The 22,526-nt window shown below is 51.1% G+C and overlaps 1 protein-coding gene across 2 annotated transcripts in view; it reads right to left on the reverse strand.

Annotated features, from left to right (window-relative positions):
* The window catches only part of Invadolysin (leishmanolysin-like peptidase, invadolysin), a 308,939-nt gene that overhangs the window by 46,297 nt on the left and 240,116 nt on the right, over positions 1-22,526 (reverse strand). For both annotated transcript variants that reach the window (XM_011145429.3, XM_025303606.1), the window contains one exon: positions 2,544-2,626. In XM_011145429.3, the coding sequence (XP_011143731.2) occupies positions 2,544-2,626 (83 nt within the window). The remainder of the gene's footprint in view (positions 1-2,543; positions 2,627-22,526) is intronic.

The following is a 22,526-nucleotide window of genomic DNA, read 5'->3' on the forward strand; positions in this document are numbered from 1 at the left end:
GCAAGTTCTCTTCCCTCTCGCTCGTCGCAGCCCGTCAGCACCCTCTCAGCGGTGAGGGCTCGCTCGCGCGCACGATGAACTGAAGAAACCGGCGCGCTGCGCACGTCCATGCGTCGCTGCGCGATCGATCGGATCTGCACTGACCGTGCGGCTTGAGCGAAGGGTGACCGTACCTGTAAGCCGCGCATAATTTTCACCCTCGCCGCCTTGTGCTCGCCGCAGCGGTAAATACCGGAAGCGCGGAGCGCTTTTTTCTCTCGGGACACTCCGCAGAGGCGGCGACTCGGATGACGGCATGATCGCTCTATTATCAGGCATTGTATCACACCGAGGCATGAGACATTAGAAACGCGGAGAAACATGTGTAAGAGCGCGGGAACAAAAGAGAAAAAAAGAAAAGAGAGAGAGAGAGAGAGGGATGAATAGGAATACGAAAGCAGCAGAGTTGCAGATGTGCGTGCGCTTTTTATCCATTCTTCATTCGCGTTTCTAGTTAAATCAGCGACTTCGAGGAAAAAGTAAGAGGTACGAGAGAAGACAATTTATTCGATGAAAAATTAATCTAATCGAACTTGAGAAATGTATAATTACTTCCTCTCTCGATTTCACCGCTCGCGCACAGTTCAATTGCCTTTGGTTTAGCCTCGTGCTTTCAAAGCGCACTCCATTTGCGCCCGAGTGACAGATTCAATGCGTCGCGCGGGGAAACTTCACAGTAACGACTCTTTTGCGCGGAGGCGTTCGTACACGCGCCGCGTATAATCCGTAATCACGGAAAACTCATAGCTACATTGTCTCCGCGAATGGCCGTTCGCGCGCGGGAACAATTCGCGTGCGTAGTTTCGGTGAGCGCATATGAGCCGACGATGAGAGCGAGAAAGAAGGATATAAAGAAAGGGAGAGAGAGAGAGAGAGAGAGAGAGAGAGAGGAAGAGGAGAAACATCGCGGCGAAAAGTCATGCCTCGTTAGAAGCGCAGGAAGTATGCGGTGCTTGTTACACGCGCAGAAAACCACATAACTATGCAGTGGTTGTGTGTACGCGTGACTTTATGTGCCGCGCGCACTTCCATGTGTTCTGTTTATCCGGCCGACGGACACGGATGCATTAATTTAGCTCGGTTGCATATCTGCGGCACCGAACTACCGCCAGAGTCACCGCGCGCTGCCTCCGGAAAAAGGACCAGAACGAACGGCGAGCATTTATCTCTTCCCGATGCTGGATCCGCCGGCATTACAGCGCCGCCCTCCCTCGACACCCCTCCGACACTCGCGGTTATTGCAAAAACGTATCGAGCGCACGTCGACATTTCGCGTTTGCCGCGACGATATGATCGTCAGGCGGCCGTATCTTCGGCGAGACGGGGAGTATCGCGTAAAAAGCAATTTGGAAAATTGCTTTTTACGCGACGATAAAACTCGTAATTAGATGAGAGGAGAAACTCCGTCCCAGTCGACTTGGTCTCTTCTCCTCCGTCTTTTCCCTCTCTCTCTCTCTCTCTCTCTCTCCCTCTCTCTCTCTCTCTCTCTCCTCTCTCTCTCTCTCTCTCTCTCTCTCTCTCTCTCTCTCTCTCTCTCTCTCTCTCTCTCTCTCTCTCTCTCTCTCTCTCTCTCTCTCTCTTTAATGAGAAGAACTCGGCCATACGATATCAAAGTTAACATCGAGCAATAGATCGCGTGCTTGCCATCGCTTGGCCCGCGAGAGAGCGTTCACTTTGCCGATGAACGTTAATTCATCGCGGCGGCGCATTGGATCACGACGAGTATACGCGCGCTATTATATTATAGGACCATAATAACGCTGGTACGTGTCCCCGGCGGTAAATCAGATGAACGGCCGCGCAAACGCAAATACGTGCGATACATATTCACACGCTTTTAGCCCGGCATCTCGGTCTCTATGCAAATAAACGCGACGACTGCAGCGGCCGCGCGCGCGTATGTACGCACGCGTGTGTTAAGATAGAATAATGCAGAACACTTTTCGGCGGATTATATTATCCAGACTTAATATTCTCCCTGCGTATATGGTACTTTCCCTACTTTATTCCCGCTGTTCCGCGCGATCTTAACGGCAGGAAAGAAAACGGGAGAAAATGGGGAAAAAAAAAAGGAAAGCGGCAACGCGTTAATATTCTACGGACGTGCGTGCAGTTACAGCACAGCGAGCGATTTCCCAGTCGTTACAAATATTCCGTAACCAGCGCATTCACGAAATGAAATATTTATAATTCTCATCTGAGGTCGCCTGCGCTTTGGCGTGAAAAATCTATATATATATATCTATATATATAGTCAGTTGTGAAATTCGCCTGACAAATTCGCATCCTCTGTCCCCAGTTTCGACGTTTCGAGAAACGAGAAGAAGAAGAATCTGAGCTACGAGCGATTGACTCGACGGGCGACTGCTCGTCGCGAAACCTGCGACAATGAGTCGTTGATAAAATTCACGATCGCCCGACAGCGGAAATACCATTTAAATTAAAGCCGCCGTCGGCCGTGGAAATACGATACGCGAGAGAGAAAGAAATACCGCCGAGCTTACCTGTTCAGTCTAATGGTGCTCTTCGTCTCCCGCACCATCAACGCTCGTTCCCAGAAATGCACGGCCTCGGGCAGAATGGTATTCTGAAATCGAACGACAAGCAGACTTTAAATTAAAGGGACATGCGGTGCGACGAACGGCGTTCGACAGACATCTACCTCGCATCCGCCCCCGCCACTGCGCGCGCGCTGCACGTGTGCGGATTCCGCAGGCTGAACTTAACTCAAAGCACCGTCTCGCTCGGGGGCCACGGCGATGAGGGAGAAGAATAAAAGGACGAGGAAACAGCGGGAAAGAAAAGAAGAGGGATCCGGGGGCATTCGCGGGAAATATCATCGCGAGCCGCACCACCGCCGCCGCCGCCGCCACCGCCAAGTGGGATAACATAGCCGCTGTTACGCAACAACGTTCCGCGGTGAAACGCGAAATCGCGTGTGGAGCGAAGGGATCCGTGCGGACACGGTGAAAAACGGCGGAAGAATGGAACAACGCGAGCCCCGACAGATGGAAAAAGCGCGCGCGCCGTCCGGCTTTATGAAGTTTCGCCGGCGTGCAACAACAAAATTACGCGCCTCTATAATGCAGCGCAATCGCGGTCTTGCGAAGGGGCTGCGATGCTTTTCGGGGTTAATCCCGGCTAACGGTGTCGGTTCGCGCTGCAATTTTTAGCCGCCGCGCCGGTGACGCGATCGCGCGAAAGGATCGCGCTCTGACGTTGATCCCAGAGGAACGTGCCTCTGTCCTGGCATTTATCATCGCGATTGCACGCACCGCGTCCTCACGTTGGCTTCGATTCTTCATGTCGAGAGAGAGAGAGAGAGAGAGAGAGTGCTGATGCCCGTACGGGGGAATTACCGTGACGTGCCATATCGCGAGATCGAGCCGGTAGCGTATTTCCTTCCCACGGGGATCAGCGGAAACTAAGGGAGCGTTAATTAAAGGAAAAAAAAAAGACGAAAAGGAAAACCGGACAGCGGGAGGAGCGCGGAAATTTCATCGTAAAGTCGCGCGATTTCGTCGCGACGAAATGGAATCGCGTCGTTGGATACATGAACAGACACGCGGCTTTTATAATGCGGTTTTTATTCCTCGAGGATGATATTTGCGAGGAAGGCAGGAAGAAAGAGAGAGAGAGAGAGAGAGAGAGAGAGAGAGAGAGAGAGAGAGAGAGAGAGAGAGAGAGAGAGTGGAGAGGGGGAGGAGGAGAAGAGAAAGGCAAAAGAGAAAAGAGACCCGAAAGCCCAGGGTATTCCCCGAGGGCAAATACAAGACTAAAAAGAGGCAAAGAGGAACAACAGTCCGGCATAATATACCTTAATAATTATAAATGCCTGCGACTAAGAAACGGCAGAGATATTTTTCGTTATATTTTCTTTCTTCCACGGAGCAAGGCTTCGTAGAATTGTCTTTCTCTTGATAAGACGGCGGTGTCTGCGACCAACGGAATTCTAAAGCGGCGGTTGTCTTGACACGTTCCAAATATCGAGATCTCACGATACGCGGAGATGTGGTGGAGTTGGTGGCGAGATTAAGTGCTAATCTTATCACATAACGCGTATTGTTTCAAAATTCCGTCTTTTCGATCGCTCCGGTCAAGACGAAAATAATGTAAAATGCAAATTTCTCGCGTGCCTTTAGACGGACAGATCGTTTCTCGAGCGATCTTCCTCCGCGAACAACGGTTGCTCTCTCTTTCGAGCACTTATTTCTTCTTTTATTTCGGCAAACATCGAAGAAGCGCGAAAAGAAAGAAATAGCGTACATTACTTCCGGCTACTTCGAACGAACGCGGTCGTTACCGTCCGTGAGCAGGAGATTGAGGCAGCAACGCGCGGAAAGAGGGAGAGAGAGAGAGAGAGAGAGAGAGAGAGAGAGAGAGAGAGAGAGAGAGAGAGAGAGAGAGAGAGAGAGAGAAAGAAAGAAAGAACTTTACGTTCGAACGAACGTACGTCATTAATATCGGCCTAGTGGCGAGCTCCTGATAATTAAAACGGACTCGAGCGAATGGAAGCTCGAACGCGCGAGCGCTTGATTTCCTTTGTCCGCAATTATTTTTCGCCGATTGCATCGTGGAAGGAAACCACCGTTAACAGCCTCGCGTTCGTGCTGGCGCGCGCGTTTCCATTACATTTTCTTCCTATTTACGGGCGCTCAGAGAGAAAATCAACTGTCGCATTGCCAGGAAATTATGATTCGAGACCGATATTCTGTTTGTTTAATAACGCAAGACCGTTTCAGGAGATAACAGCGCACCCCCCATCTCGCCGGTGTAATCTTCCGCTGCGAAAAAACGCTAAAACGGTTATTTGATGTGACAGTTAAGATGTGAAGCTCGTGTGTCAGGAAGAAACGCAAAATAAAATTCACACGCTGCGCGCGGGAAGGAGTGCCCGGAGATACGCGTGTCAATATGTTCCAGATATATAAATACAGAAACAGGTCGCAAAAAAAGCTGCTCTGTAAGCACATGTCGCATGCAACGTATTTTTCAAATCACACAAGCGCGGCGGTGAAGAGATTTTATTATGTGGAATATTGATAGGTATTTTTCTGACACACCGGTGTCGGTGTCGTGGATATTGGATTAAATTCGGACCCCGGACGCTACCGATATCTGTCAGGGTTCGTCAAAAAATTTTTTTCAACCCATCGCTTCCAAATTACCTTCAAATATCGAAAAATTACATATTTAAATATTTCTTCCCGCCGGTCAGCGGTAGCCGGGGTATATAAAATATACGAAAAATGATTCGCTTAATTGTTGGCGATCAATCTGCAATTCTCTCTCGTTCGTTCCACGTTCATTTATCTCTCGTTCACCTCCGCGCGATTGCGCACACTCGCCGTCGACGGGATTATTTCCCGATGTATTATTCGAAGAAGCTAATGTGAAGTTAGCGCGTCGACCGTCACGATTGATAATCTTTCCAACACGCGAGATTGTTGCCCCCCTCGACAAGATCGATTTCTTTCGGTCGCCCGTGACTCTGTGAGAAATCCATTCGCGTCACGCTTAATCGGGCGCCGTAATTATCGCGGCGCAGTCATCTCGGAAATTCGACCGGGATGTATTTAAACGGTGACAAGCGGCGGGCTGCGCGCTCGGAGGCGAAATAATACGTAATACGTACCACCGGACGAGGGGAGCGAGGGGGTGGCTACTGCGCGGCGGGGACTGCGCTCGCGCACTGGTAACTTATTTAAGGAAAAAGCGGACAGAGCTGACCGCAAGAACGTGAAAAGGGTGGAATACGAAATTGAGCGCGGACAGGTACAGCGGCCAATGTTTGGAGGCATTTTGCGCCTCGTTACGCTCGATTTCCGCGATGAATAAATCGATACGCGCGCGCCCGATAAAACATAAAGAGAGAAAACTACCTGGCCCGCGCGCCCGCCACCGTAGTTATTTTATTACACACATATATTTCATTACACACACACACACACACACACACACACACACACATGTGTATATTTTTCCCTCCAATTTTTTTTAACAGCCCGGTCTCACAGAGCGGTCGCAGTCGCAGTTGCAGCCGTAGCGCGACGCGAGGAGGAGCGCAAGATGGGAAGAGACGCGCGCGCACGCGACAACTGGCCGATTATTGTTGACAGAGACGACACGCGGGCGCTCTCGCAAAATTATTCACGAACCGTCGCGCGAGGCCGAATTCAATTTGGCGCTGCGTCAACGCCCGCCGGAAAAAAAGGGAGAAGTAAAACGAGAACGGCGAGGTGGACGGACGCTAAAAGGGCTCCGGAGGATGAGAGAGATCCGGCAGAGGGTTGGTCACTCACTCCTTCGCACTCTCCGGCCGCCAGCCTCTCTTGGTTTTTTAGCAGACCCGCCGGATTCCACAGCCATGACGGTGGACGGTAACGCTCCGGTCCCCGGAAACGACCTATTTAGCGTATGCGACCGCCAGCTGGCTCCATCGTAGAATTCCGAGCGATTAAATCGGCCTCCTGGATTTTATTTATCGCGAGTCCCGCGTGCGCGCGCGCGCGCGCGCGTAATGTACTCGGCCGGTTACGGAGAGGTGCGATCCTGAAAACGAGAGCCTCGACGAACGAGCGTGATAATTATCACGAGGCAGCTCGTGACGTCTCACACAGGCTGACGTCGAGTCGGCGGGATTCCGCCGGGGGGAAATATTATATATGCGTGCGACACACGACGTGGCTGAGATGCACCCGAGAAGCTTCTCCAAACGGCGGCGACGACGACGACGACGACGACGACGACGACGACGACGGCGGCGGTGGTAGCGATGGGGTAAAAGGGAAGATACACTTTTAGCCGGGAGTGCATCAACGGATTGAGGCGGAAAGGAAAATAATCCGCGCTGAGATCACATCCTCCTCGAAATCACTCGCGAGATTTTCATCCGTTACGATGGGATTCCGCGGTAACGTGGATAAACACGGCGAAGATACACCTGTCAAAACTCCCGAGCTCTCGAGAGCTCGCGGACCAGTCGCAATATTATTTCATCCCCCTAAATACACAGAGATCTTTATCAAAATTCTATCGTATCGCCCCCCGCGCACGGTGAATCCGTGGGACATTCCGCGATCATGACTCGAGCACGGCCGACTGGAAGTTTCGCGATGCTTCGTCGCGGAAGCAAATCGCTGCTTCATTGAAGGGCCCTGATACATCCTCTTTCCTCGCGAACGCACGTCACGCGAATACTTTGACGAGCTCGACTACTTGCGAAAATTTCGAGAGTAGCTTCAACTTGCCGGCGAATCCGAGGGGAAGTAGCCTCGGAAGTGCGACTTTGCGCTCGTAAGCGTCGAAGTTGCGATCAATAACGTCCTTCGCCGAGACTTCGATAACGAAAGCCGACGCCGACGTCGGCTTGAAAATTCCCTCAACTTCGTCCATAATGGCAATCGCGCTTTAAGGCGCCGCCGACCCACCACCGCGCTCGTGTACGCCACACGCGGCGCGGGAGAGATACGTGTTATAAGTTCCGACGAATTAATTCTCCGCTGGGAAAACGGACGCCCCTTCCTCCTGCGGCCTTCGCCGCCGCCGCCGCCGCCGCGCGCGGCGGGACCAATTTTTCTTACGGCCGGGCATGAATTTCAGCGCGCATTGTCCATTACGCCGTGCCCTTTATCCTCGTTAGCTGGCATTCCTCTTTCTCCCTCTCTCCCTCTCCCTCTCTCTCTCTCTCTCTCTCTCTCTTTCTTTTCACCCTCTTTCGCTCTCGCTTTCTCTCTCTCTCTCTCTCTCTCACTCTCTCGCTACCCGACACCTCTCCTCCACGTCCCTGTGTCGAGCGTTCCTGCATCGCGGCGGGATCTGCCGCGTTTCTCTCTCGCGTCGCGCGCGTCTACGTCGCCTCCGCGTCGCGTTTATCACCCAGCCAGGAGGGACGACGTTCGCCTTTATCACAATATTGCGTAACTCCCGCGGCCTTATCAGCCGCCCGCCTCTTCCGTCAGCCGAGGGTGGTTTCCTGCGAGAGAGAGAGAGAGGAGAGGAGAGGAGGAGAGGAGAGAGGAGAGAGAGAGAGAGAGAGAGAGAGAGAGAGAGAGAGCGAGAGAGAGAGAGAGAGAGAGAGAGAGAGAGAGAGAGAGAGAGAGAGAGAGAGAGAGAGAGAGAGAGAGAGAGAGAGAGAGAGAGAGAGAGGCGCGCTGCTATCTACGCGCGTAAAGTCGCGACGCGCGCTCGCGTCGCGCTATGACGTGCGACGAGAACGGGGAGGACGGAATTAAGTGCCGCATTCTAAAGTTCACGCTGGCGTCCCTCACTGGCGCGAGATCAAGAGCAGTTTGCAAGCTTGAGGTTATTGGGAGGGTGGATATGCCTGGCGGCAACTTCGGCGACGTTTCCTTTAATCTTGCTTTAGGCGGGATTAGAGGAGCGGCTCTGAGCGTGCGGACGCGCGGGCGCGCTCATTCTATTCCGGCGGATCGAGCGAAAATTCATCGCGATGTATTGCGCGACGACGGTCGTAACTTCATTAACGATCCATACGTCTCTCTGCCCCGCGCGCACGCGATGCATCAATAAATCTCTCATTTGTAACGCGCGACGTGCCGACAGATTTCCGGCGTATCAAAAGGTAATTTAGATCGATCACGCGCCGATCGTATTTAATTTTCCAATCTAAAAATCAGATTCGTCGGAAAGGCTCGCGCTGTCCCTCGATAACGCCTCGGGACGATTTTTTTATTGAAAAAGATGGCGCAGAGTTCGTTCCTTCGCGCATCAGGCTCGTGGGGATTCGTAATGAGCGAGCGCTTTACATAGCGCGGCGCGTCTTTTTAAATGAAAATTTGCACCTTTATATTGATATCGGCGGCGCGGCGCGGCGCGGCGGGGAGCGGAACGAGGCAAATGGAATAACGTCCGGAGGAATCCTCGACGTCTCGCGAACAATCCAAGCTGGGAAGCGGAGGAAGCACCTTGCAATATTGCCATTACGAAAATACCGCGGCGAAAATCCCCCCGGGAAGGTAAAGCGCGACGGACAAGTTCCGCGTTTAATCCTCTAATGCAATTTGCCGGAACAGCGACGTGATCGACTAGCGGGGCAGCGCGCGGCTTCTTCATTGGACGAGCGACCTCAGCTTTTCAACCGGTCGTTTCTTACACGCGGCACACCGTTCATACCTCGATCAACGCGAGAGCCGTGCACACGTCGAATACAAATGCACGCTGCATTATTCATCCGTCTAGCCGGCGCGGCATCATTGCACCACGAAGGGAATACATCGAGGCGCGCGCAGACACGATGGACGCGCGCCGTTGATAAGATGTTTCTCGAGTTTCGGTGGGAGGTGGGGGGATAAGAAGGAGACAAAGAATCGAATTGGCCGGGCAAGAGTGATCGGCCGTGAGCTGACGTGCGACACGGCGAACCAGCCAACCGCCCGTTTTCACCCGAAGGGGAACAGAATTTCTCGTTCTCGGAACCGAACTTAGTTCATAAGAAGCAGAAATCCTAAGCCGGAGATCCCGTTTCCATCAATCACAATGCGTTCGGTTCGCGTTCATTGTCACGTTAACTCGATCAATCTTCTCGCACCTCGCGCAGCTGTTCAAACTGAAATCGCGTGTACTCGATTGATGTGCGCGATCGATCGATGTGTGTGTGTGTGTGTGTGTGTGTAAGTAAAATAAAATCGAGCCGCGGGATCTTTCCCGGCGCGGAAGCGACGTGGGCTGCCCTTCGAATCCACTCCGTTGGATATTAACCAGCGCCGACAGAATATTCCAATTTTCACATTACCCTCCTCTCCCGCGCTCTCCCTGCGCCGCGTTAGTTGCAGCAACTCTGTTTCCGCGCTTCCACGTTCACGTCAGCGAGGCAATCAAAGTAGCCTTTCGTATTGGGACACCCAGTAAGGGGGTTCCCAGGGCGGACTCCCGGGCTGTTCGAGGACAGGTCAAAGTTCGATGTTACGTCGTTGATGAAGTAATTCCTTTCGTGTCATGTTCGAAAGCGTATCTGCGTGCGAGCAATCAAGCGGCAAGTTTCCGATGCAGCGAGAGAGAGAGAGAGAGAGAGAGAGAGCTAGTCAACTCGCCGCTCTCGCTAAACATCGACTCGCCACCCTCTCGCCACCCAGGGCGCCTCTCTCTCTCTCTCTCTCTCTCTCTTTAGAGAGAGCTGCAGCCTGACCACGTGAAACTTTCCTGAAGCTCTCGTGAAGCTTTCCTGTCCCGATAAATATCCCTGAAGAATCCGCGAGTCGAGAAATCCGCGTTGTTGCCGGGATCGTCAGCCGCCGATCCACACGCCGCATATGTTCATCACTGGACAGACACGAGCGACTCTTTCGGATCTTACTCTACTCGCGCTTCCACCGTTCGCGTCGATGAAGAAGCTCATCGGAGCCGAGAAGCGCGCGGCGAGGAACGTCGACCGAGCGGAGTCTTCGCGCGGAGATTCGGGGATTTAGGACGGCCAGGATCTTGCGGCCAGGTTGAGGCCGCGCGCGATCCGTCGCGCGCGGCCGGCCGGTCCTCGCTTTATCGAGCTTCGTACAGCTAGTTAGACGTCGGTATTAAATGCAAATGCCGGGCGGCCATTTAAATTTTAGATGCAATTAGATTCATTTACTCTCTCGCGGGCGGCAATTATTCGACTTACCGCGCAGACCCGCGCGCGGCGGCGGCGGCGGCGGCGGCGGCGGCGGCGGGGCGCGGGGCAGCGCAGTGAGTCGTATCGCGGTGAAAATTTTCTGAATAAATCAAGCGCCGGGCGATGCACGAGTCCCGCTTCGCCGGCTGACCCTGCGTCGCTTGTTTCCACTTCGGCCCGCGGGCGCAAACGCAGCCCTGTGGCGTGCTCCTCGCGATTTACGATCTCGATAACTAGCGTTTTATTCATGGAACGAGCGCCGTTGCCTTTCTGGTGACTAAGTGACCGGCTGCAGCTACGAAAGGAAAGTAACGTAACGTATGTCGGAAGACAGATCGCTTCGGAACACCGTCACCGGTGCAATCGACGGGAACGCGCGGACTTCATTCGCGGAATTGCACCGTGGGGGAAACATTAATTAAACACAGAAGGTGTCGTGCGCGGCTTCCAAAGGGTCGTTGGAGTTTCCAATGCGCGAGGCGGACAATGGTTACGATGAAGGAGCAAACATTCGCCTGGTAAGCCGCACTTTTTTATCGGATATTAACAGTGGAAATATCGACGATAAGCGCGACTTCTTTTCACGGAACGGGTAAAATGTCGGGTTTTCTTTTCTTTTGTGAAGGAACACGTTGTGCAGAGGCGAACTTGTTTACCTCTTTTATTAATTATTATCGTGCATTTTCAAAAAAAAAAAAAAACACCAAGTTCATCGTTACGTGGGGAGATTTGGGTAATTTTTCTAAGAAATTATAAACCGGTCATTTTTTCGATCGCGGTCGGTGGTTCCAGCGATAAGGTTCTCGAATATTCAATTACCGAGGATTAATTTAGACCGACGCGAGAGAGCCGCGCGACGATGTTGGAAGCGCGAATAATTTTTCTTCGGGGAATGATTCGGCGATATTTCCCGTTGGAGAAATGAGTCCACTTATCTCGCGGTGATACGAATAATGGCGCGCTGCTCCGACGCACCCGATACGAGCGACGGTAATATTCGTGCTTGACAAGTGGTGGTCGGATTTCGCGGGGAGAACTCACTGTGCACGGTGAGAGAATCGGCATATTATTGCGACTCTCCGAGTCCGAGAGTCCCGGGTGTCACACAGTGACAGTCTGCGACCGCACGTCATTAAACATATGCGAGTATTAAGATCTGGTTTCCCTCAACCGCCGATAGCTGTCCCAAGTTTTAACGGCGTCATTTGTCCAAGCCAAGTTCTCGCACGTACAAATTCACGTAGATTAATAAACCTCGTGCAGGCGGTCTTTGAATCGTACATTAATCCATCGCGCGATAAATTTGTCACGGCACGACGGCACTAAAATATCCCTCACGAGAGCAACGTACGGAAGGGGGAAATGGAGATAAAGGAAGAGGGGGGGGGAGAGAGAGAGAGAGAGAGAGAGAGAATTTATTATTATTCTGAAAATAATATTTAAGGCGATCGAATATGGCGTTCCAAAACGAGTTACCCGATTTCTCGTGAGCCTCTTAATAGTATCAGCTATCAAGACGGTAAAGAGCTTTCGAGTGGAGCGCGACTTTGCTTGCCTTTGCGGAAACGGCTTTTCTCCCATAATATCGGAAATTGTATTTCACGAGAAGAGGCCGCGCTTTGCAGCGCGAGAGCGAAAGAAGCAAAGACGACAAATACAATCCCAAGGGAGAAAATACACTGGCGAACATTAAATTACTCGAAACATGTACACGTGTGTTGACCAATTATCTGTCAGCGAGACAGGGAGATAAGGAAGTGAAGGGAGCAGCGAATTTCTCGCGATCGAGCGAATCGTCGTTAGTCGGTCGTCATCGATCAAACAAACTATCGTTGGTCATCGACGACACACGTCAAACAGGCACAGGATTGTCGACTTAAAACAGCAAAGTAAATCCATCGATACCGGCAGAGCACGATATATTTGCGCCGGCAACGCGAAGCGCAGCGATAGCGAGGCTTCACAATTGTTGCACGGATAACTTCGATTCGGCGAAAAAGCGCCGTGAGTATTCGCGCGACAAGATGAGCGGACAAGGTGCGCGATGAAGGGCGCTCCGGCATATCTTCTCTCTGATTTTCATTCCTGTCTATTTGCACACCCGAGGTCGTTACCTACTTTATCCGGCCGCGCCGTCAGCGAATTGGCCAACACGTAGTCGCAATCGCGTTAACGCGTCGCGCAATTTGCAAAATTTATTTTGGCATAAATTTGCCCGGTGAGTTTTCGTAAACCCCCGCCCCCGCGGGGGTTTACGCAACGGCCGGATCGTCAAGTTGCCGTTTTTATCCGGCTAATTATTTCTATTGATTCATCCGGCGCGTGCTGTTCCGCTCGCAGCGCGCGCGTTCGCAAATCAAATCAGCCCGGACGGAAATGAAGGTAAAAAAGGGGGTGTACTTTTCGCGCGATACTGCTATCGGGAATTTGCGGGCGCGCGAGTGTATTACGCGATGCGCGACAGGCAGCGCGCGAGGCCGGCGTGTGCGCGACATATCCCGGCGCGGGCTCGCACTTGTTCGCAAATTATTATTTAATTTTTCACCCTGTTGCGGCTTAATCTATGTACCGCGTCACCCCGAGAGAGAAAGAGAGGGAGCGAGGGAGACAGAGAGACAGAGACAGAGACAGAGACAGAGAGAGAGAGGGACAGAGAGAGAGAGAGAGAGAGAGAGAGAGAGAGAGAGAGAGAGAGAGAGAGAGAGAGAGAGAGAGAGAGAGAGAGACAGAGAGAGAGAGAGAGAGAGAGAGAGAGAGAGACAGAGAGAGAGAGAGAGACAGAGAGAGAGAGAGAGAGAGAGAGAGAGAGAGAGAGAGAGAGAGAGAGAGAGAGAGAGAGAGAGCGGCGCCGCGATTACACGGCAAAAAGTCCTCGCCGCCGCCGCCGTCCGCTCGCGGCGTCAAAACTCGTAGTTTAAATTCAATTATCGCCGGCGACACACGTCGGCGAGTCGAGTAAAAATCCGATTTTCCGCATCGGTATAATTAGCCTTTATTCCGCGCCGCGCGTGGCGTCGCATCGATCGTCATGGATCATGCGCTATATTCACGGACGCGTCGCGGAAAAAGGTTTCGATTAGTTGGGCGATTAACACATTCGCGAGATCGGCACGAGCGTAAATACGGGAAGAAATATTATCCGCGATTTTAATTTGTCGCGATATATCGAGCGATATGTGCGAGCTGTGCGCGAAATGCATTCGTGATATGTGAAAAATATATCTCGAAATGTATGCGCGAAAGAGAGTATTGTGCGGCAATGACATATGTCTCGATGGTGTATGACAAATCGATACACCTGCTTGCAAATGTTCCAACTTGTTTACACGTTTCCGTTTCCGTTGGCCAAAATCCAGGACTCACTATTGTCAGTTATAAATCGAGACTCTGCGGAAATACATCATACGCCGCATCCTGCGAAATATCGCCTGGTCCTCGTCGAGAAATATCCCATAATGTATGCACACGTTGCTGTGCTCCCTCTTTCTTTTTTATTCTCTCCCTGATACAAGAGTTACGTAATAAAAGAGGAAAGAAACACTCGAAACAAAGAAGGAAAAGAGAAAAAAAAAAAGGAAAAAGCTGCGCGTTTCCTCTCGGGCACGGCTACGAGGGACGAGAGAACGAGAGGGGCTCGCTCTTGTTTCAGCATAAAATTCGTAACAGCACCCATCAGCGCTCCCCTCTTCAATCTTTCCGCGCGAGATGACGGCGATGCGAATTAATTCAAGATCACGCTTTCATCGGAGGACTCGCGAGCCGGCGCAATAATGAACGAGCATGTAAATGAAAATACCAGCTGCAGAAGCATAATTCGTTTAAAGCCGGGCTATCCGTCGCGATGACGAGTTTAGCGGCGAGGTCGCGCGCGCGCGCACACGTGCGCGGGCTTAATTCGACTCCGAAACCGTTTCAGAGGCGAACCGTGCCCGCCGCCACCGCCGACGCTAAAAGGCAAAGTGGCCTTTGGTGATGCGCAGAAAAATATCAGCCCACGCACCGCCACGCGCGCAAAACCGTTGCCGGCAATCTCGCGCTCGCGGCGAGCGAGCGAGCTGTAACGAGATGCACTTGCAGTCGCAACCGAAAACTCCGACGTCCGAGTCGCTTCGTTTATCGACGCGAATACCGTTCCCACCAAGTGGTGGTATTCATTTATCAGTTACGGGCGCGCGCGCGCGCGCGAGAGCGAGCGAGAGAGAGAGAGAGAGAGAGAGAGAACGGAAACGTAACACCGCTCAATTTCGTCGCGTGCTTTTCCTCCGTATTTTCAAGCGTTCGAAAAATATTCCGCCGGCTTAAATATATCCCAGCCCCGGGGGGGGTCGGGAGGAGAGGGTAGCACACGGCCGCGCTTGTAACCGTACAGCTTTCGGTAAACATAGCGCAAGATACTCGAAAAAACGCCCACGAGCAGATATCAAAACAACGCGTTGTTCATTTATCTCACCGCTGTTGCTGCTCTCGCACTTATATTGTTACTTGCAATAATTATTCGCGACTGTGCGTGTGTGTATGTGTGGGTGAGACGACCAGTCTCTCTGATGCTGTAATGTGTGCGAATGGGATAATAATAAATCGTCTCGAAGCGCAGTGAAGCACGTCCGATGCAGACGTTTAATTCGCACGGCGTTGTGAGAGTTTAATGTAACTGGAATACTGGCGATTATTAACAGTTAATACGGAGACAGCGTATTGCGGAGGTGTAATGACGACGCCAACTGCGAGACACGAGAGTGAGAGAGAGAGAGAGAGAGAGAGGTAGAAACTGAAGGGGAGAGGAAGGTAGCCCACGCAGCCCCGGCAGAAATATAACTGTTGCGCTAATACGAATCGTTTAAATCCGCGCTCACACTCGCGCGGAGAACTCGTTCGCATATAATTCGCCGCATTAACGTCAGAGCCAAACGCGAGGGGGAGAGCGCACAAAGTAGCGGCGCCTGTCGCGCGGAACTGTTTGAAACAGTGTTTTGCCGCTCGGCTGTGTACACGACACGATCGCGAGGCGATAGCCGCGGAAGTGCGCGGCGGTAGCCAGAAGTAGACGAGTGTTTAACGCGGCGGAGGAATTAATTTAAACGGTGTTGTTAGTTTCGTCGGGAGAGTTGCCGCGCGTTTAAACGTCCCTCTTCCATCCGCCGAGGCCGCGGGCTCGCGCGACGAGGGCGGGAATTTATTTCCACCCTAAATCGGCTCGAAATTAAGAGGGCGCGCGCGCGTCCTATTGCTGAGGAAATTTTACAAAACCCGCGCATTTATGACCGCGACTTCACAGAATGTTTTCCCGTCAAAAGGTTCCGGTCTGTTCGATAAGACGATACTCGACTCGGATCGTCGATAACGTACACAACTAATTTGTTTGATTAGAATATATTCGTATTTTTCGAAACGTTTGATGGCAATATACGGAGGAGCGCTTGGGGTATAAATTTTCTCATTGTTGAGTTAAAAAGACACCCGGATAAGCTATGAATAAATTGCTGTGATATACATAAATTTATACCTCGCTGTAAATATATTCCAGTTACGCGACAGAGTATATAGCGCTGTACTATTCGGTACAAATGTTCTCCGTGTACTGAATTCTCCGTAAGAGCTGGTTTACATTCTCACGTGACGAAGGATATACTGAAACACGCGGCAGTCGAACTTATCTCTCGGATTCTGTCGCGGGAAGCGACCCGAGATAAACGTGCCGCGCGCGAGTGCACGGTAACCCCGGAAAAACTTATCGCGACAAAACATATATAATAGCGCGGGCGACAAGACGCGATCGCGCCATCCTTCTTCTTCGTACTGCCTCGGTTTCGATCCCGAGGCGCGAGGGGAGGAGGAGCCGCGCTATTGTCTCACGAGTCGCGGGAGTAAAGATTTTCGTCGAGCGAAACTTTCTTTTTTCGCACTTTCCAGGGGAAGAAAAAAAAAAGGACACGCCCGGAGAAAGGCGCGAAGGCCAAGGGAAAAAGAGGGAGAGAGAGAGAGAGAGAGAGAGAGAGAGAGAGAGAGAGAGAAAGTGCGAGAGAGCACGTCGTCCCCTTTGTAAAAGTTTTCGCGATCAAACTCTCTTCGCACGAGAAGCGATCTTATACTGGATCTCGCCATTGTATAATTCGCTATTGAATGTTCCTTCGCCATGAAGACACAGCCCACCTCTGCTGGGGTGCGCCTTTCTCTCTCCCCCTCCTTCTCCGTGATACCAGATAATGGTTATAAATGGGCGGCCCTTTTCAGTCCCGAATAAATAACGAAATACAATGACGCTTTAGTTTAAATTGCCCCGAGAAGGAATCTCGTGTCAATGAGAACCAAACTCATTAACAAGTTTCCATTCGCAGCGGCTAAATTCGCGAGATCGTCACCGGCGACCGGTGTGATAATAAGCGGCGATGCGAAAATGCCTCGCGTGATTGTGTAATATGAAAAAAATTAATTAGAAAGCGCACGCGTGGGGGCGTTCAGTGTCCCGAAACCGCGCGCGCGCGCGCGCGCGCGGTAACTTGCCGAGCGGAATTGCACGACAGTGAAATTGTAAGAGCGTCGCGACTGTTATAGCTTCAGAGATATAGCTTTCATTAAGTACGGTACAGAAGTTTCGCTCGAGTTTTCGGAGTTAACTGCAATCGCAGCTATCAGGATATAAATTATCCGAGCGGTTCCTTTCTCCCTTTGTTCTTCCGTAACTTCCGATAATACGTCATGCACATTCGCACAATTTCGTATAAAATCGTTTACGACTCGGCGTAAAAGTCCGCTCGACGCGCGACGAGGACTCTCCCCCGTGTTCTTCATTTGTTCCACGATCCGCACGAGGGAAGGAAGTGTTTCGTGTTTAATCATAAAACATACGGTACGAAGAGCGGAGAGCGGTGGTACTTTTGCCAGCGGGAGCTTCGTTAAAAAGGTCTCGCTCTCCTCGGCGATGTTTATCGAAAGCACTCGGCTCCAGGCAGCAAGTACCGGTGAATAATTACACAGATCGAGATTCATCCGCCGCGAGAATACGCGAGAATCCGAGGGAAAAAGCGGAGCAAACAGCGGAGCGAATAGCGTGTTCGCGTCTCCTCTTTCCTTTTTTCTTTTTTCCATGAGAACAATCAAGACTGTCGTTCTGCTCGTTCAGCGGCGATGCGACACGCACGGAAGATTGCGGAGTGGACGCTCCCTCGCGAGAGATTACCGTCGCGTCGCGTGCGTAGTTATAACAAAATTATATGCAAATTGAAGGATTTGCGCGCCGTGTGGCATCCCGACGGAAAAATGCATTTCATGCATTTTTAATAATAGCAATGTCGAGAGCGCATTAGTTATTTAAATAAAACCACCGGGCGAAATCGTCTCGCGAGTCGACTCTCCTGCTCCTCCTCCGACACCAACGAGATGATCGCCGACGTATGCCCTCTCGTTGGCTCTCCCTCGTCGGTGCTGTCGAATCGCCGTCGGATTCACTCCGGTTAATGCGAATGTTATGGAACGTATGTCCGCTGATCAAGGTAGGCGGTAAAGGCGCGGCGGAGCGAGCAGCACCCACGGGAGGTAGTGTCCGGGAAGAGAGTGCGGTGAAAACAAGTGGCTGAGAAAAATCAAGAGAGCAGTTCGACAAGCGGCAGAAGAGCCACCGCGGCAATAAAACGCAAGCGGAAGATTGCGGGGTAAAGGCACTCTCTTGAGATTGCTCCGCGCGACCCGATACTGATATCGCGGGCGGGGGGGGGGGGGGCGGGGGAGAAGAAGCACCGACCACCGCGAATAAAGGCTTGCCGCTATCTTGCTATCCGCGAAGATTGCAAAATATGTAGTCTCTCAATTGATTTCCTCTTGCCGCTGGTTACATCGCTTTCGAAGCGCCGATAGAAAACAAGCGAAACCCTTTGGGAATTTCCCAGACGATGGAAAATCGATGTTTGTGTGTGTGTGTGTGTATGTGTGTGTGTTCTGTGCCGCCTCCCCCCTGCCCCCTCTCTATTTCTATCTCTTGTTCATGTCTCTTTTTCTAATAAACTCGCGGTTATTATCGGGTCGATCGAGATTGAGAAAAAGATGTGCGAACGTGCGTGCTTCCTATTCGCGTCGATGCGAGCGTGTTCTTCCTCTCGGTTAGGTCGGGAAAAGTGCCGATATAGAGAGAAAGAGAGTTCATGTGAACACGTGTGCCACGGTGTCTATTCGAAGAAGAGCGCGCACTGCATCGTCGCGGCATGCGCGCCGCAGTTTCGCTGCAGAATTCGACCGCAGAGGAGATTCAATGAGCTGCGCCTCCAACTCGAGCGTGCGGGCGCAATTGCACGTATAGCGCGCAAAGACGAGCGTAGGTGTGGCCTCATCCAAGTCAAAGACGATTGTTTTGCCCGCGTTATACTCGTGAAGTATCGGTAACTACCGCAATTGGGATGCGCCCGGTAAATACGGCAAGCAGCAGCAATACAGCAGCAATCGAGATAAATCTGCGGGGCTCGCCCGACTCGCTATTGCGCTATTGCGCTCGAACTTGCTTGAGTGCGCAATTCCGCGGTAGACGCGGTAGCTTGCGCTCGTGCGCGACGACGCAGCGACGTAGAATAAACGGGGGAGGGGGGGGGGGCTCTGCTGATTCCCGGCGTTCAAGCGCGCGGCCGCGTATAATATTTTGTCTTTCACCAATCGCATTGTTGCATTAATCATTCCGCGTACTGCCTTAATCACTCGGCGTTGTTTGCATTGCAAATTTCTGTTTCCATTCCACTGCAATTTGCATGGCATTTTGCACTGTCGAAAAAGACGAATTTCCAAATGTCGTTATTATGCCGACCGTCGCGCAATTAGGAAACGTAATTCTGCGGCACACGAGTGCGGAGAGAGTGAGAGAGTGAGAGAGAGAGAGAGATACACACCAAACGCCGAATATATATTATACATGACATGAAACGCGAGCCGACTCGCGTCCTCTTCGAGGAATCGGAAGGATTTCGATTTCGACCGTGTCAGCCGATAGTGATCGTTTCTCATTGGGAACGTTGATCTGGAATATCGATCGCAATTTTTTACATACTCAACTCCACGGTCCGAATCGAATCGCAGTATGAACGTAAAATCGAGATTTCGACTCGGGGACGCGTCGAATTGATGATTGAAATGTAGCTCAAAGTTGGACAGAGAGAGAGAGAGAGAGAGAGAGAGAGAGAGAGAGAGAGAGAGAGAGAGAGAGAGAGAGAGAGAGAGAGAGAGAGAGAGAGATCAAAATGTTTCATCTGTTTACGTTCGCGGATATCCGCTCTCCGATCTTTTCAGTCAATCGCGTTCGATATTTAATCACGTACGTTGTTAAATTATCGTCCGGCCGGACGATTCCACATACGGAAAGGGTCAATCGAGCCGAATTCACGGCAAATCCGCGCGAGTCTCCGTAGCGAATCGGTCGCGCAGCTTTCCCGGCATATGTACTCAATTATCGATATATCGGCACGATAAGAATTCTAATCGCAATTCGAACGACGAACGAGCGTTTCCGCCGTTTCCGCGGAATTCGGCGAATCATTGAGCGTGACTGCGCCGGAAAAGCGGCTCCTCTCGCAGATAGGAGCCCGGCAATTCCCCGAGATTTCCCGACTCGATTTGAGAGATTATCATACAGGCTAGGCGTCTATTTATGCGGAACAAACGATGGTCCATGCGACGGACGTAGCCGGGTCGCTCTGATTGAAATGCGCCCGGTAATTTCCGGTTATTTGGCGCATACAGTTACGCCCGCGACGCGGTGCATTAGGCCGCCATGACGCCGGCAACGTTTGATACGGCGTGGAATGCGTATAGTTCCACCACGGTCCATTTCCATTCGCCGCCGCGTCCCGTATATCGATGTCGATCAACGTCGACGAAATCGTACGGAGGCTTACGCGATTACAGAGAGCTAATATTACGAGGCTTTTAATCGATCCCGCGCAAAGAGGACTAGAGGCAGTAAAGTGATTACCGCGAAAACCGGGCGGCGCGCGAGCGCGCGTTGCGCATGCGCGCACGCGCGTGCGTTTTTTCTGCGTTTCCGCCCAGATTTGATTTACTTGTGTATCGTAACTCGCGCAACTTGAAGCAACAGAACTTGTTTAAACACCGACTGTAATTCTCTCCCAGAGGCAGAAAGTTTCCGCTGTAATTTATCGTTTTTCTCTAGGATTTTTATTAATTCTTCCAACACCCCTTCTTCCTCTTTCTCTCTGTCTCTTTTCTACTGTAGGCCGGAGCGAGAGAGAGAGAGAGAGATATTTTGTTCCGGACGATGGTGACGAATAGGTAACCGAAAATTTAAACGGGAAAGACAAAGGCAAGATCGGCGGCGAGGAAAGAAAATATGTATAACCAAGGATCGATCGAGGAGCGGGGCTTTTTGTCTCTGGCTTGTCTGCGGGACGGGCTCGCGCTTGCTTTTGTCCGGACGTACCGACGGATAGATTTTGCGGAAATGTAAGATATGTAAGTCGAACGGAGAAATAATAAATCCTGGCTACGAGAGTAAGAAGGGGACTGTTAATTGTGACTGGTCGCACATATTCGCAACTGCCTTAATTATCTGCATCTTTTATCGGAGTCCCGTAATCCTGACAAATATAAACACGGACGGTTTGAAGGAAGAGGAGAAATCCCCGACACTACAGACTTTTTTTTTGGTAGCGATTTTGTGAATTTGTTGTCAAATTGTGAATTAGTATTATTAGCATAGCATTCTAATTATCAGCCACGTGATTTATCTCCGTTGCGTGATTTTTTCGCGCAACTTTGCTAGTGCGCCTTTGATAAATTTATGAAATTCGTCTGGAGAAATACACTACATATATTGGGTCTGGGAAAAAGTTCGTGTCATTTTGCTCGATAGATGGCGTCAATTGCAAATAACTTAGGAAACACAGATCGCAGCGACACCACTAAACGCTCGTTGGAAAGGTGACACTTCGAGCGTTACTTTGTTGAGTGTATAAACATCGAAATTGGTGCAGTGGTTGGAAAGTTGTTTGCGTTTGAAAATGGAGAAAAGTAATGAAAAATTGCGCTATATCTTGCAATATTATTACGACAAAGGTAAGAACGCTGCGCAGGCTTGTGAAAAAATTTGTGCTGTGTACGGTGAAGGTACTTCATCAATAACTGCTGCGCGGAAATGGTTCGTTCGCTTTCGTTCTGGTAATTTTGATGTGAAAGATGAGTCACGCTCTGGTCGTCCAATCGCTGAAAAAGCTGATGAAATTCTTGAAAATGTCCAGCAAGATAAGCATATCAGCAGTGTCGATATTGGTATGGAGCTAGGCATTGACCACAAAACTGTTCTGAACCATTTACACAAAGCTGGCTACAAAAAGAAGCGCGATGTATGGGTTCCTCATGAGTTGAGAGCGAAAAACATGATAGACCGAATTAACATCTGCGACGCGCTGCTGAAACGCAATGAAGTCGAGCCATTTCTGAAACGTGTCGTAACCGGTGATGAAAAATGGATCACGTACGACAATCGGAAGCGTCAAAGATCGTGGACAAGGGATGGTGAGCCGTCACAAGCGTTCGCGAAGCCAGGATTGACGCCGAAAAAGGTGATGCTGTGTGTGTGGTGGGACTGGAAGGGAATCGTTCACCATGAGCTACTTCCAGTTTGTCAGACGATTGATTCTCAACTCTACTGTGGACAACTAGAGAGATTACGCCAGGCAATTGAAAGAAAACGGCCCGAATTGAATAATAGGAAAGGTGTTGTCTTCCATCATGACTACGCCCGACCACACACTTCTTTGATGACCCGTCAAGAATTGCGAGAGCTTGGTTGGGAAGTTTTGATGCATCCACTGTATAATCCAGACATAGCACCCTCTGACTATCACTCGTTCCGATCTCTGCAGAACTCTCTCAATGGAATTAAGCT

This window comes from Harpegnathos saltator, unplaced genomic scaffold (assembly GCF_003227715.2).
Source record: "Harpegnathos saltator strain DR-91 unplaced genomic scaffold, Hsal_v8.6 scaffold56, whole genome shotgun sequence".
NCBI classification, from domain to species: Eukaryota; Metazoa; Arthropoda; class Insecta; order Hymenoptera; family Formicidae; genus Harpegnathos; species Harpegnathos saltator.